General features: G+C 50.6%; 5 protein-coding genes across 5 annotated transcripts in view; 3 read left to right on the top strand and 2 right to left on the bottom strand.

The window, feature by feature from the left end:
- Positions 1-114, top strand: part of GGI43DRAFT_364600 (uncharacterized protein) — a 4,546-nt gene extending 4,432 nt beyond the window's left edge. The window contains exon 3 of the mRNA XM_083202439.1: positions 4-114. The gene's annotated coding sequence lies outside the window, so the exon portion shown is untranslated. The remainder of the gene's footprint in view (positions 1-3) is intronic.
- A 686-nt stretch (positions 115-800) lies between these two features.
- On the top strand, positions 801-3,082 carry GGI43DRAFT_364522 (YAP-binding/ALF4/Glomulin). Its single transcript, XM_083202436.1, has 3 exons — positions 801-1,813; positions 1,868-2,981; positions 3,055-3,082. Exons 1-2 carry the CDS (start codon positions 929-931, stop codon positions 2,846-2,848), a joined length of 1,866 nt encoding a protein of 621 aa, XP_083061373.1. The 5' UTR covers positions 801-928; the 3' UTR covers positions 2,849-2,981; positions 3,055-3,082.
- Positions 3,083-4,505, bottom strand: GGI43DRAFT_364523 (DExH-box splicing factor binding site-domain-containing protein). Its single transcript, XM_083202437.1, has one exon. The coding sequence runs from the start codon at positions 4,354-4,356 to the stop codon at positions 3,244-3,246; it is 1,113 nt and encodes a 370-aa protein (XP_083061372.1). The 5' UTR covers positions 4,357-4,505; the 3' UTR covers positions 3,083-3,243.
- Positions 4,506-4,908: 403 nt separating this feature from the next.
- Positions 4,909-11,214, top strand: GGI43DRAFT_403674 (uncharacterized protein). Its single transcript, XM_083205816.1, has 4 exons — positions 4,909-5,580; positions 5,658-5,810; positions 5,967-9,114; positions 9,177-11,214. Exons 1-4 carry the CDS (start codon positions 5,519-5,521, stop codon positions 10,563-10,565), a joined length of 4,752 nt encoding a protein of 1,583 aa, XP_083061371.1. The 5' UTR covers positions 4,909-5,518; the 3' UTR covers positions 10,566-11,214.
- Positions 11,205-14,228, bottom strand: GGI43DRAFT_403671 (bifunctional K:H/Na:H antiporter NHX1). Its single transcript, XM_083205815.1, has 5 exons — positions 13,684-14,228; positions 13,588-13,617; positions 13,309-13,455; positions 12,596-13,249; positions 11,205-12,525 (listed from the first exon to the last, which is right to left on the bottom strand). Exons 1-5 carry the CDS (start codon positions 13,736-13,738, stop codon positions 11,441-11,443), a joined length of 1,971 nt encoding a protein of 656 aa, XP_083061370.1. The 5' UTR covers positions 13,739-14,228; the 3' UTR covers positions 11,205-11,440.
- Positions 14,229-14,339: the final 111 nt, after the last annotated feature.

The following is a 14,339-nucleotide window of genomic DNA, read 5'->3' as shown; positions in this document are numbered from 1 at the left end:
TAGAAGTTATAGAAGTTATAGAAGTTATAGAAGTTATAGAAGTTATAGAAGTTATAGAAGTTATAGAAGTTATAGAAGTTATAGAAGTTATAGAAGTTATAGAAGCTATAGAAGCAGTAGAAGCAGTAGAAGCAGTAGAAGCAGTAGAAGCAGTAGAGGCAGTGGAGAATAATAGAAGTAATATAGTAAAATAATAGTGTGCGCAATAATAGAGCGTGTGCATATGGTTCCCTATTTTTTTTTATTTCCCACTTGCCATGTTTATATAAGTCAAAGCTGAGAAAGTCTACGCAATAAACACCCAATAAGACCCCATATATTCTCCACATGGCTTTTCAAGATATGAAAGTGATTTACAGAAATAGTGGTACTATTATGCCAGGATGTTGATATAGAAAAGTGTGGATTTTAGTCATTTATCTACAAAATAAAATTACGTTGCTTATATATGATCATCAATATCCTGATCAAGAAGATAGACGTACTTTGGCCCCTCAGAGCGGCAACGGCTAAGAAACATGACTCTTTTCGCTCTCCTATTCCCACTTTTCGATATCCCAGCTCCATTTGTGCCCCTGTTACAGTGACGTCTCCAGCGCGTCCCCTCCATCCAATAGCAGCTAGCGCGGGGCACTGGTTCCGCGTGCCAGGGAGGGGCAGAAACAGGTGCATCACCACTTTTTGTTACTAAGGCAAAGTCCCTGGGACGATCCTCATGGCCTTGTGATCTGCTCCCTCTTCCCTTTTCTCTTTCCCCTTCTTTAAACTACCAAGTTGGATTCTTTCGACAAATCGCATTTCTTAGTCTTGCTAGAGCCTCTTGGCTACGAACCATCTCTCGTTTATTCAGCTCATCTCGATCTGATCGCGCTCGCGATTGATCCACCTCGGTAGCGCAACTAATACTTGTCACGATACATCCACCACAATGGCGACCACAGAAGAAATTGTTCAGCGACTTCATGAGTCTCGCCCGCCAGCCACAGATGTCGCTACCTATCTCACCATCATCGAGATGTCGCTATCTCCAGAGATTCTGCCCGCGCTACAGGAGATCTTGGAGGACGTCTCATTAGCCGGTGACATTGGCTGGGATCTGGTTGAGATGTTGATCCCTATTCCGGGCAGCGAAGAGTGTTTGGAGAGCATTGCACGACTAGGTAACCCACGAGAGGTCATTCTAAAGGTGCTTGAGGTCATGGAGAAGACAACTGCCGCGGGAGAAGAGGAAGAGGAAGAGGAGGAAGAAAAGAAAGAAGAAGGTGCTGATGGCTCTGCGAATCCTACGAAGGGCGAGACAAAAGCCATTAGGCATTTTGTAACGCTCTGTGGAATGTTGGGGATCCTACACAAGCGACTGCAAGTCAAAGCTCCCTCACGTTTTCTACATACGACACTGGAAACAGTACAGAGATGCTACAATGCCACGAGCGCAGCATCTACCGCAGCAGTCATTTCTCTGGTCCAATCTCTCGCACGCAAGACGCGGCCTCCTTTGCCATCTCGTAAGTCGAGTATCAAACTAGACACGCCATTTCAAGACAGCGACCCAGCGAAACAGGCACCAGACCCCGAAGCCGATCGCACAGATATATTAAACGCAAATGAGCCGGGCCTGATAACTAACTTACTGCAATCTTTCATCACATGCATCCTCGAAGCCTATGTCAATTCTAATAGTATAGAATGGGCTTCGAGGATGCTGGAATACACCTACCCGGAGCGGTTAGTGCCTGGCCGGAAGACTATGATCCAGACATTCAAAGAGGTTGTAGAGCTTCAAGCCAAGGATGCTTTGGTGGGACAGCTAGTGGTGAGTATCTCCACGTCTGGTACGAATTGAAGATAAATACTGATTGTTTTATAGTCGCTTGCTGGCGATTTAGGCCTGTCCAAACTGCCCCCTTTCAAGATGAAAGAGTACCTCGAGGGCCCTATTTACCGACAACCTCTCTCTATTGAGTTCGATCCCGCACACCCAGAGCAACTCCATTTGTCAACAGGTGGCCTAGTGTGCCTGAATGCGTATTGGATGTTTGCTGCAGACGTTTTCGACGCAGATCGAGGCCTTCCAACCGGAGAACTGCACCCACAATACATGCTGCCCGATCACCAGGCCTTGCTACAAAGCTTCCTAGGCGATGAATCAGGGAACCAGATCGCTACAAATCCGGGAACAATTGAGGCACTGATTGTTATGGCCATCTGGCTGGACGGACGGAAAGCACTATTAAAACCCAATAGCACTGGCGCTGTTACAGGATTTATGCCCTACCACCATCTTCTAACGCTTGTTTCAGTCTTCCACCCAAATATCCGAGTGCGCAATGCAACAACCGTTGTAGCAGGCTCAGTCTTGCATGCTGACCCCGAGGAAGAAGATCGATTGGCTATTCTAGAGGACCTGTTGGAAAATTGCGTATTCTCATCCCTTCAAGCGTGCGCGGTCGCATGGTTACGAGAGGAGCTGATTGCCGCGAAAAAGGCTAACTCAAAAAGCCGCTTCTCCAGCCCAGAGTGCTTCGAAACCATTCAGTATTCCTTGTTCCCAGATCTGTCACATCTCCAACAGGCCGATACTTCTGCATTGCTAGAATTTTGGGCACAAAGTGCGCCCCTGCATCTGCAAGTCGCCAACTTTGCTCTGTTCCTGTTTGCTGAAGATTACAAGTCTCTTGCACCGGTGGGCATGGCTGCGGCTATTGAGCATCGCTATGTCGAACCGCTATTGCACGTCGCGAGGACGCTGGAGAAGGCGGCTGGCGCAAAAGAAATAGAAGTTGATGGCGAGAGTTTGATGCAGCTCGGTATCTTGACGGATACATTAAGTCGGGTGTCGCTGCAGTAAAAGAAAAGAAATCCTGGCCGGAATATAATGAAAAGCGTATAAAAAATTATGACAATCAATGATGAACATATTGCCATGGTGGACAATGAAAAAGAGCAATCTTGAGTACTGCTGAATCAGACATGATGTCTGCGTAAGTATTTACATCTCAGCGGGGATGCGTGTTGCCTGATCAATTAACTTTCGTACTCTAACAAGTGCTTGAGCGATGATTTATTCAAATATTATGCGTTGTGCTTGCGGAGCTCGTCTATGTAAGAAAAGTGAAATATGCCCTGTTATGTGCCCTATTGCTGCAAATTTTCGTTGTGTAAGGAAATTCAAGAGGAGTATCGCCAATGTGCCATCGCTATCAGCTGGCTGATGTATGAAATCGTTGAAGCAGTAGGCTACCCTCATCGTCGTCGATCCCGGTCAGAGTCGCGATGTCGGTCTCTATGCCTGTCGTGATCTCGGTCTCTGTCCCGATGTCTATCCCTATCCCTATCCCTATCCCTATAATCTCGATCTCGGTCCCGATCTCGGTCCCTATACTGACCCCTCTCGCGGTCACGTTCACGCTCCCTTTCTCGTTTGTAGCTGTCCTCATGCCTTCGACCCTCTTTGCGTTTGCTCTCTTCTCTCCTGTAATCGTCCAATCGCGGCCTAGACTTCTTCTTGCCGTTCTGGTTCCATCCTCCGAGTTCCTCCTCTTCTTTGAGCTCCTTGGCGCCAAGGCCGAGGCGGTTCTGTCGTCTCTTGACTTGCTTGACTTTAGGGCCACGGTTCTCGCCATTCCAGCCCATGCCGCGGAGCAGTGCGGCGCCAAACTCCTCAACGGGCATGTCTTCGTAATCTTGGAGGCTGGATATCGCGCCGGAGGATTCGACATCGCGGCGATAGGCGTCGTCTTCCGTCGGATGTGCTGCGGAGATGACTTTTTTGTCTTCAGTTGTTTTACCAAGGAGAGCGTCCATAGCCTCGTCATCGGTGGTTCGTTCCACTGGTGCAGCATCGCCGTCGCCGCTGTTTGCGTCTCGCATTTCATCGTCGCTAACAGGTGCACTCGACTCTGCGGCTGCATTGTCCTCTGACTCCGGCTTCTTCTCTTTGACCGTCAACCCCCATTTAAGCGGCGTGTCTTGGTCGGCTGGCGCTGTCTCGGCGGTGACAGCATTCTGCTGGGCTCTGGCTTCGGCTGGAAGTAGATTCTTCGACTGTCTGTGGCTCCTCACTTCATCTTTCCAGCTTTTATTCGACTGCCGCTCGATGATGTACACCTTCTTTTCCTCCTTCTGTCGTTTTCGCTTTGTCTCCGCGCCATCTGCGCCGAACCCTGTGATGGCTTCATGTCGTCCTCGGTGGCGATCGTCTTCAGAATCTGAGGCATCGGAGTCGCCTCCCAGGGCGTGAGAGCGCGGTCGCTTCCCTAGACTCGACGATGGTTTCGATCGGGACTGTTTTGCTGCCGATGAGGAGTTACCTCCGCCAAATTTAATGGCTATGCGACCTTTATTCTGGTCAGACATAACGCGTCAAGTCTTGCAGCGCGATGATGTACCTTGATGCTCTGATGGAAGCCTTGGATTTGGCTAGACTTTTAGCTTCTCGGGTTTCGATACTGGGCGGCTCAAAACGGGAAAAGGTACGTATCGCTGCGAGCTAGCACAATCTGGGCTTTAGCGCACAGCTATGAGACGCTTTGTACTTTGTACTCTTAAACGTAAATTTTTTCACAGACGGAGCGGTCGGCTAGAATAATAGAAGCCGCAATGCTGTGGGGGTTGTGTGGCTGCTTGTGGCTGTAGGCGGAAAAGAAAAGAGTGATGTGGCCATACCCCCATGTTGTCTTGGGCGCAGAATGCAGCGACCGTAGCATCGAATTTAGTGGAGTGCATGCCGATGTATTCACCCACGCTTTGCACGGCGGGCGATACATGAGGGTGGCACGACTCTCGCAAGAAGTCTATTTTCTCGCTGATGCACCATTGTTGACGCCCAACTGCTAAAAATCTTACTAGGAAAAAATGTTCGCAAATGGATCCCCCAATGCGTGCATGCGTGCAGGAGAACACATTAGAGCCATTCGGAATTCTAGGCAAGCCCAAAAAAATTATGGAGGCGGCAAAGGAGGGGTTCCGAGGCCATTATACACATTAGGCAGCATCTAAGCTTAGCAGAGATCTCGGGACATCTCGTCCTCCTATTCCTTGAGCCGCCTGGAGATCGTCTGCCCGGCGAGTTTCATCAATGATGCAGCGTTGACAAGCCCTCTGCGAAGCGGTGATGCACAGTAGTGGAAATCCCTGAGCTTACTGTGCACTAGGCGTCCTAGGCGCCCTGTCTCTGCTGCTCTCGCTAGCGCCGCGTGCGGCCTGCTCCCAGCCAACTCCCGCCAGCAGCTGTTAACGGCTAGCGCACTCCATACAGTGCCAGGCGACGAACAACAGCGCCTCCGCTGGCTTCCAGCGCTTCCCCCCTGCGAAACTCCCCCCAAGACACTGGCGCCCGACAGAATTTGACGCCCTCCCACAGACCGGCGACACGAGCAACGGCCAGAACTTCCGTCAAAACGGCCACCTCCACGATCCTTTCCATCGTCGTGCATCGCGAGCCTCATCTCAGACGACCTCTCTGGCCATCCTCCGACATCCGTTTCGCCTGCAAACGGATGTCGCTCCCGCCGATGCTATGACTGAGGTCGGCCACACCGATTTATCGAGGCTGCTTCAATCCAAGCGTAACGAATTCAAGTGAGTGTGTGCTCGTTCGAAAGAGCGGATTTTTCCGATTAAAACGAGGTGCTTTTTGCCATGCTAACCGCCGACAGTGCAATCGTAGCGTCAAGGAAGAGGAAACTTCGCGAGCTCTTCGCTGTCGCGACGCAGGCCGAAAGCCTCCCGCAGGATGCCTTCGCGAATCCCGACGCGCCGGCCACTACTGCTGCGGAATGGCAGTTTCTTCAGACCAGCGAAATCTTGCAGTGCGTACCCTTTATATAATATATTTTTTGCGGCCCTCCCCATGATTTTTTTTCTTTGTAAACAAACGAAAACATTAGCTTTGAATACATCGTCGGCCGTGTCACGCGTCTCTTGTGCACACTCAAAGGCCAGCCATAGCTAACTCTCTTCCACAGGGGAAAAACTCTGAACGAACAAGCTATTCCGCCACGGCCCTTACTTGCGGTTGATTTATTGAAACGATTAATCGCAAAGTCAATACAGGAAGCAGCCCTACACTCGCCAGCGCTCCCCACGCCGACCACTGCATCTACGAAAGAAGATGCTTTCATCTCGAAACACCAAACTCTACCATCCGATGGCTTTGCGTCGACCGAATCACCCTCCGCGCCTCCTGAAGATACAACCAAACCCTCGGCGAAACTAGCGAAACCTCCACCAACGCCTGCATCTTTAACCTCCAGCAGTACCGTGCCACATCCAGCTGGAGCCTCTACCATCCCTGCCCAGGCCAACCCTATTTCTACGCCCTCCACCGTTCTACCGCCTACAAAGGATGAAACGAAACAGCCCGATCGAATGACTAATGGAGCAACGAGCGAAGATACTACTCCTGAACGAAAACCAGCACAAGTTTCTTTCCCGCCAGGAACCAAGGGATCACCTTCAGAGGAATCATCCGATACAGTAGTGACGAGAGGAGAAGGGGATGCAGACAACATGGAAAATGGAGTAGTCGATAGGCTTCAATCCAACCAGACGGGACGTAATCAGGAGCTGTCCATCAAGGTTCCGCACAGTTCAACCAAAGTTCCAGATGCGCTCTCATCTCCTGGATCAACAGCACCAAGTGCCACGACTCCTGGGGTCCATGATGTGTCGGCGGATACCAGCCCTGAGCATGATGCTCCTCAGTATATTGAAGATGGATTAGAGGAAGATGCTGGAGAGAAAGAAGAGAGGGGCGATGAGATGGGAGACGCTGCTGAAACGGAGACCGGGGCTGAGCTGGCCAAACCAGAACACGATGGATCAGAGCCAAAAGCTACTAGTTTAGATGAAGACCAGCTTCTACAGGAGTCTATCCGGTCAAGTGCTGCCGCTGCAAGTCCGGAGCCGATAAAAGTTTCTCCTGGGCTCGAAGTCAAGAATGATGGTACCAACTCTATTCAAGGAACGGACCCCGCCGCAAAGCAAGATACGGGCCCGCAAGATACAAATGCTCAACCATCAGCAGCGCCGGCCGCGCAGCCCGCTGTTGAAGTTCCGGATAGCCAAGAAGAAACACCGGAAAGAATGGATGTGGATTCGTCTCGAGTCACAGAATCGGAAACCACCGAATTACCTGCTGCTCAAACGCCTGCTGCTCCCCCTCCAGCTTCTACGAATACTACTGTCAAACCTACACCAACTAGGGAACCACTTCCGGCTCCCGAAAGAGCAGTCACAAGGGTATCATCTGGAGCCATGCGACTGAAATCTGTATCGGAAATTGTGGGAGAGAGCCCGCGATCTGCAACCACGACAGAACGAAGCTCAACGAAGGCACCGCAAAACCAGTTAACTCCAGTTACCTCAACGCCTCAATCACCGCCTCCTAGACCGAAGAATGCGAACAAGAGAGATAGGTCAAAAGCTCAGGTTTCTACCGTTTTATTCGGCAAACAGCCTAAGCAGGTGGAAGAAAAGGCGCTGGTCCCTGGCCAAAAGGAAACAATTCAACCATCCGATGACTACTACACACCTCTCTTCATTCAAAACTTTACAGGCGCGACAAACTGGATGCAACCTATTGAAAAGATTCTTTTCCACGCGAACAAAACTATCGCCACTCCTGACGCTTATCTCGCTATCCAAGATCACCAGGCGTGTAAGGTACTCCGTAGAGTATATCACCTACAGCAGCATGATAAGTGGTCCCTTCGACAGCCAAAGCGGTGCCCAGAGCCGACTCGCCCGCCATCACATTGGGATGTCTTGTTTCAGGAGATGAAATGGATGCGAACAGATTTCCGAGAAGAAAGAAAATGGAAGATGGCCGTGGCCAAGAATATTGCCTACGCCTGTGCGGATTGGGTTGAATCGTCTCCTGAAGAACGAAAAGCAATGCAGGTTGCCGCATTTATCCCTCCGTTGAAGACAGATGATGTGACTATGGGTGATGCCGAGGCTGCTGATGTGGACAACCATCCGACCCCGGATCTCATAACGGAAGATGTTGATTCGCCCCAGATTCTCGATAATCTCAGTGAAGATTTCCCCGAAACTGTTGCGCCTTCCGCTATATTTGCCCTGCAAGAGGATGACGTGGTATTTGCTCTACGGCAATCGCCTGCCTCAGATAAGTTATTGGAAGAGCTGCCTTTGTACGGAGCTCCTTTGAAGATCCCGCGGTTCGAACTTACAGGACCCGAGTTTGATCCTGACGCTCATTGGCGACGACCCGCTTTGCCTCTAAGCAAATATGTTGAGGGAGAAATGAAACTACTGTCTGATGGCCCTCCACGGAAGCGCAGCCGTTACAGTTATTATAACGAAGAATCCGACGACGAAAAGGAGAGCGCTTTTGATGCAGATATCCTCGCACATAACGTCCGGCTTCCGCCAAGAAGCACCGAAGTTGCATTGTTCACCCCTGAGTCGAAACATATCCGTGATCGGCTCCACGCTGGCCACCAGTTCCGTCCACCCTCTGAACATCCCATGCCACTACAGAGCTTTTATGAAACAAGGAGCTCATCACAGTGGACTGTGGTTGAAGATGATGAGCTCCGAAGCTTGGTTCGTGAGCACTCTTATAATTGGTCACTAATTTCCAATCTGCTATCTACCAGATCGCTGTTTGCATCAGGTGCAGAGAGGAGGACGCCGTGGGAATGTTTTGAAAGATGGATCAATCTCGAAGGTCTTCCAGCTGATATGCAGAAGACGCAATACTTTAAAGCGTATAACAGTAGGATCGATGCTGCTCAACGTATCATCGCTCAGCAAAATCAGTTGGCGGCACAGCGAGCTTCTCAGGAGGGAGGGGCAGTGACACCAATACGGCGAAGGCAGTCTACTCCGCTCAGAGTTGAGAGACGGCGGAATCAAAAGCATTTGACTCTCATCGATGCTATGAGGAAACTTGCCAAGAAAAGAGAGACCACAATTCAGAAACAGCAGCATTCAGCAACCCAGAACGCTGCGAAGAAGGTTAATGATACCATGGCTCAACGCCCAGGGAAAACTCCACGGGACTACAGTATAATGCGCTGGGAGCGCGACCAAGCTCTGGCTGAAAAGATGGCGCAATTTGCGCAGCGGCAGGAAGCTCAACGACGAGTAAGTTCATTCTTTATCCTATGATGCCCTATTAGCTGGCTTAATTAACATGACCTCTCCAGGCTACTCTCCAAGCCAGAGCCCAAGCTCAATCCGCTCAGCTGGCTGCACCCGGTGTACCTGTACCAGGCGCCCAGAATCCTGCTCATCTTGCGGCAGCGGCTGCCAATGGCGTTAACGGCGTAGTCAACCGACCCGGTGCTCCCAATCCCCTTGCTGTCGCTGCGGCTGCGGCTGCGGCTGCGGCACAGGGCCGCGCACGCTTGCCCATGCAGGCACCTGCTAACGGCATGGACGGTGTCGGCGTTCAAGCGCAGATGACCAGCAATCTCGCCCCACCGGCGCAGATGAACGGCATCCCGCAGGCTCAGTTGCAAGCTTTGCAAGCAATGCAGGCCCAACACAGGATGCAGATGCCTGGCCAGCAACCTGACGCCAATATGATGATGCGCGCACAACGTATCTCAGAGCAGCAACGAGCCGCAGCTCAGATTCAACATGCGCAACAACAAGCCCAAGCCGGCGTTGTAGGAGGAGCCCCTGTTCAGCAGGCACAGCAAAACTCCTCTCCCGCTATGCGAAGCGGAGTTCCTGCTATTGCTCAACAGCAAACCTTTATGAATACTGCTCAGGCTATGATGGCCTCGTTTAACGCCGCTAACGGCCATACCTCAGCTACAAGTGGTCTGCATATGCCCACACTTACTAACAGTGGTTCTCCTGGTCCTCGACTGCCAACCCAAATTCCTCCCACCATTGCAGCTCAGATTAACGCTTTGGAAGCCAACTTTAGGAGCAAGAATCCCAATCTGTCTCCTGAGCAACTTCGCCATCTCGCTACTGATCAGTTGACGCGGGCTATGATGGCTCAACGGCAGAGTGCGATGAACGCTGCTGCTGGACAACCCGGCATTGCGACTAGTATTGCTGCTACCACCAGCCCTCACCAATATGCCGCACTGCTTAGACAACAGCAACAGCAACAGGCTCAAGCCCAAGCCCAAGCACAAGCCCAGGCCCAAGCACAGGCACAGGCTCAGGCTCAGGTACAACGACAACAACAGCATACGCCGCAGCCACAGCAACACCAACAGCCGCAACAGCATCAACAGCAGCGACCCCAGGTTCCTCAGGTGCAAGCGCAACAGGCCCAACAGCAAGCCCAGCCGCAACAACAGTCCCCAGCCTTGGTACAACAGCAACAGCAGTCAACCCCACAACCTCAGCCGCCACAACAGTCTCAACCTCAACCTCAACCTCAACTTCAGGCTCCGGCTCAAGCTCAGGCCCAAGCTCAAGTGCAGACTCAAGCCCAGGTACAGCAACAGCAAGCCCAGTCACAGTCGCAATCTCAAGCCTCACCTCAGCTGCCGACGAATCCCCCATCGGCCAGTCCGGTACCCGTTCAGCGTCAGGCTAGCGGAAGCGCAACACCTTCTACAAGCAAATAATGATTAGCGTTTTTTCTGGAATTGTCTTTTCTTGTACTCTTTAACTTTTTAATGCGACGTCTCGAGTGGTTACTTATGGTTTTTTTTCTTTTAACGTCCTTTCGTCTACATGGTTTTTTCGTCAAGGGCAACAAAAGGAGATGATCTTTGCGGAAGGAGGTCTGGTTTACTTTTTAACGTTTAGATGCCTTTTTTTTCTCTTTACTTCTCTTCCCCACTTCCTATCTGTTATAATGTGGTTTTAACGGGCTTGGAATTATTCGGTCTCCTCTCTTCTCTCTTGTGCTAGAATGGGGGGGCGGGATATCGTTCACTGGGAATTATTTTTTTATTCTCAGTTGTTATTATGAAATTGGAGGGAGGATGAAAAACAATGAAAAAAGGGGATGCGCGGGCAAAGCGATGGTGGTAGGATAGGGGTAGGGCAAGGCAGGGCAAGGCAAGGCATCATTGTTAGAGAAATGTACATAGCTTTTATTTCGTCTTTTCAGAGACGGATATGCACAGAAAACCATACCAAAGATTTACTACCTAAACTTCCCAAAAACAAAAACAAAAACACAAAGAGGGAAAAGGGTAGTAGTAGGTCATGTTGTGCATGAATTGAATTACGGGGTCACCAGTAGGGACTCTTGATTATCCTGTTAAACTCTGTTCACTTCGTTTTGTTTGCTACGTGAGATGTAGACATGCATAGTATAGTAGAGGAACAAATTATTCCATTCTATTACTTTCGTCAGATAACGCCGAGGGTATGATATGACATCATATACTTCCCAAAAGTAACAAACAAAAAAAAAAAGGGAAAAAATAACAAGCTAGAAAACAAGAAAAAGTTAAAAGACTCCCGTCTATTACAGTTCATTCCTTTCTACTTATACAGCCCCTGATCCGTTACCACCGCCTCTGCCACCATCTCCGTGAAGTAATAAGTGAGGCTTGATAAAGTCCTCGTCCAGCTGTCTGAACAGGCTGGCTGGGTCTTCGGTGGAGAGTAATTGCCGCAATGCCCCTGATGCAGTTATCGGAGCAGCGTTTGATGCTGGTTCAGCGGGACTCATGAAGGCGCTGCCTTCAGATCCTGATGGATTAGGGCTGATGGGTGGTCGAGGGGAGCGACGAGCAGCCGGGGGTGGCAAGTCTGATATGTCAATGTCGCTACCAATGTCAGAATCTTCGCCGTTGGCTCGTAGGAGATCAGCTCGCTCGCTTTCGGTAGGATTGCGGAGAGAGTTCTTGCGGCTCAGGCCGCCCGGCTTAACGCCAGTGTGAGGCGAAGAGTGGCCGGATACATAGGCTGCGGAACTATCTACAGGCGCGCTCAAGTTGTTAAGAGCTACATTTCCATTGCGACGAGGGTTAAATCCGATGGCAGAGCCGGAGCGTTTGATCTGAAGACCAGTGCCGAAAGACTCAATGTCAAACTCATCGTCGCTATCAATCTCTTCAACTACACCTGTGCGAATACCAAGAATCTCCAGCATGCGGGCGGTGGTTCCGCCAAAGATAATAACAGTCAAGACCACGACAACCAAAACCGTAGCTCGAAGGGCGTATGAGTTTTCACCCTTGAGAAGAGCAGCCAGAGCCACACCGACGGCACCACGGAGACCCGCCCAGAAGAGCATGGCTTGGTAGTTGTAGGGAAGCTCATCGCCAACTTCCAGGCCCCTTCTTCGCGCGCGATAACGAATGAACCAGTTGATTGCCCGAGAAAGGGGGAAGACAGCAACCCAGCGAGCAGCGCAAACAGCGCAGATGGTGACAATAATGAGAGGAGGCTCAAACTGCAAGGCGTTATCTGTGAAAAGGGCCAGACCAAGATAGATGAAGATGAAATTTTCGGATAGCTGGGACATGATTTGGAAGATGTACTTGGTGGTGAGCTGCGTGCGTCTCGACATGTTAAAGTAAGCGTAATGCTTCAGGGTGATACCACAGAAGAGCAGTGATACGATACCTAGATATGGATTAGACCTGTACGTTTGGTGGCGTAGCGGCGTGGTACGTCAAGCAATAGGGAATCTTACCAGACATGTGCAGACCATGTGAAAAGAAGTAGGTAGCGTAAGTGATTAAAATGATCAGAGAGCTTTCAATCTTGGGGAATCTCCGCACGTAGGTAAACTTGAGCAGTAGAGCAGTACCAACGCCCACGACCATGCCGATAAGCATACTGCCGAAAAAGACGAGCAAGAAAATACCGGTACCCTTGAAGAAGCTGACGATGCCATAGTTGCCCTCTCCCTTGTCAAAGCCCTGCGCGGTTTCGAAAATGACAATAGCGATGGCGTCGTTGAGAATCGATTCGCCAAAGATGATGGTGTACAGCTTAGGATCGACCTTGTACGTGTTGAAAATGGCCAGAATGGTGACGGGGTCGGTGGCGGAGAGGGTCGCGCCGACTGAAATGGCATCAACAAGAGTCAATTTCAAGGACCCAGGAACCAAGTTAAAGATCCACAAGATCAACCCAATGACGATTGCAGACAGAAATGTTCCAGCGAATGCGAATGTTAGAATGGTGCCAATATTTCGGAAGAAGTTGGCTTGGTGTAGCTCGTATCCGGAGGACAAGATGATGGGCGGTAGGAGGAGGTTGAAGAAGATCTGATAGTCGAAGCTGATGAGGTTTCGGATGGAGTCGCCGGAAGTGATGAGCAGGATAAGGCCCACCACCATTCCTGTAGCAAGTGATATTAGCAGAGGGCTCGTACTCCATTTGAATGCTGTGCGCTCGAACCTGCAAAAATAGATATGACTGTCTCGTGGATAGCCGTCACCTTCTTCTGCTGGAGCATATAGCTTGTGAAGAAGGCGATGATGAGCAACATGATGGATATGAAGAGAGCCCATGCTGCGAAGAGCTCTTTCTCCGCGGAATCTCCCTCTACATGCCGTCGTCAGTAAATTTGTAACCTTCTCTTAATTTATTTTCTGTCCCTCTTGTCCACATTGTCCACTCATGTCTCCCTCTCTTTCTCGTCTTGTTCTTGTTTCGGCATCGTGGGGTCGACGTTACCTTCGGGATCATCCTCTTCAGCCTCTCGCCCTAATCGCTATAGGTCAGTTTATTTGGCGCTCACAATTTGTCGCGCGGTAATGTAATCAGACTCACGCAAGAGCTTGAAGCCCAATTCGGCCATCTGTGTGGCAGCGGCCATGGCGGCCATGGTGAGCGATCTTGACGGCGGATCTGGACACGATCAAGGTGGGAGGGAAGTCGTTAAGTGGTGGAGTATGCGCGAGCCCAAGCGAGACGATGCGGGCATGGATTCGCAGGCTAGAGTCGCGGCAGCCCGTCGGTTCGATACGGCCCGTCAGTCGCGAGACACGGGAAAGAGGTTGGCGGGCGATGGTGGATGAAGATGAAGAGAGTTGCGACTGTGCCAAGGCTGCCAGAATAATAATTATTACAGTACCTTAGTACTAATATGCAGGCAGCCTGTTTGATATCAGACACGCAGCGATGGCCAAGATCTGGCCGGGCGCTCTAAGCCCTGTAATTGGCGCTGGCTGTTAGTGGACTCGCTAGCTGCAAATGCCCCTAGCGCGGAGATTAGTGGTGGATGACGAGTCGTCGCAGGCGGCCCTTTTGTTAAACTGGTGGCGGCCTGGGTCGAGTTCCAGCTCTCTCCAGATGGTATTAGTATCGAATTAGTACCAATAGTTGAACTTGCGGCGTATCGGAGAGAAAATGCGCCATCAATTTGCGACCCCAACTAAGAAGACGCAAGGAAGATGTAGCCGTAAGGCCACGTCGTCTACAAAAAT

The sequence above is a fragment of the Trichoderma evansii genome, assembly GCF_050947405.1.
Source record: "Trichoderma evansii strain SZMC 28006 chromosome Unknown GGI43scaffold_8, whole genome shotgun sequence".
Lineage (NCBI taxonomy): Eukaryota > Fungi > Ascomycota > Sordariomycetes > Hypocreales > Hypocreaceae > Trichoderma > Trichoderma evansii.
Note: the sequence above shows the minus strand (reverse complement) of the source record. Positions and strands in the feature narration are given on the sequence as shown.

Bases quoted from the DNA above. Each gene is read 5' to 3' on its own strand.
- GGI43DRAFT_403674 (XM_083205816.1), top strand. From the start codon at position 5,519: ATGACTGAGGTCGGCCACACCGATTTATCGAGGCTGCTTCAATCCAAG. The intron at 5,581-5,657 runs GTGAGTGTGTGC...AACCGCCGACAG, and splicing joins TCCAAGCGTAACGAATTCAA to TGCAATCGTAGCGTCAAGGA. The intron at 5,811-5,966 runs GTGCGTACCCTT...TCTCTTCCACAG, and splicing joins CAGACCAGCGAAATCTTGCA to GGGAAAAACTCTGAACGAAC.
- GGI43DRAFT_364523 (XM_083202437.1), bottom strand. From the start codon at position 4,356: ATGTCTGACCAGAATAAAGGTCGCATAGCCATTAAATTTGGCGGAGGT.
- GGI43DRAFT_364522 (XM_083202436.1), top strand. From the start codon at position 929: ATGGCGACCACAGAAGAAATTGTTCAGCGACTTCATGAGTCTCGCCCG. The intron at 1,814-1,867 runs GTGAGTATCTCC...ATTGTTTTATAG, and splicing joins CTTTGGTGGGACAGCTAGTG to TCGCTTGCTGGCGATTTAGG.
- GGI43DRAFT_403671 (XM_083205815.1), bottom strand. From the start codon at position 13,738: ATGGCCGCCATGGCCGCTGCCACACAGATGGCCGAATTGGGCTTCAAG. The intron at 13,618-13,683 runs GTGAGTCTGATT...TATAGCGATTAG, and splicing joins ATTGGGCTTCAAGCTCTTGC to GGCGAGAGGCTGAAGAGGAT. The intron at 12,526-12,595 runs GTAAGATTCCCT...ATCCATATCTAG, and splicing joins ACATGGTCTGCACATGTCTG to GTATCGTATCACTGCTCTTC.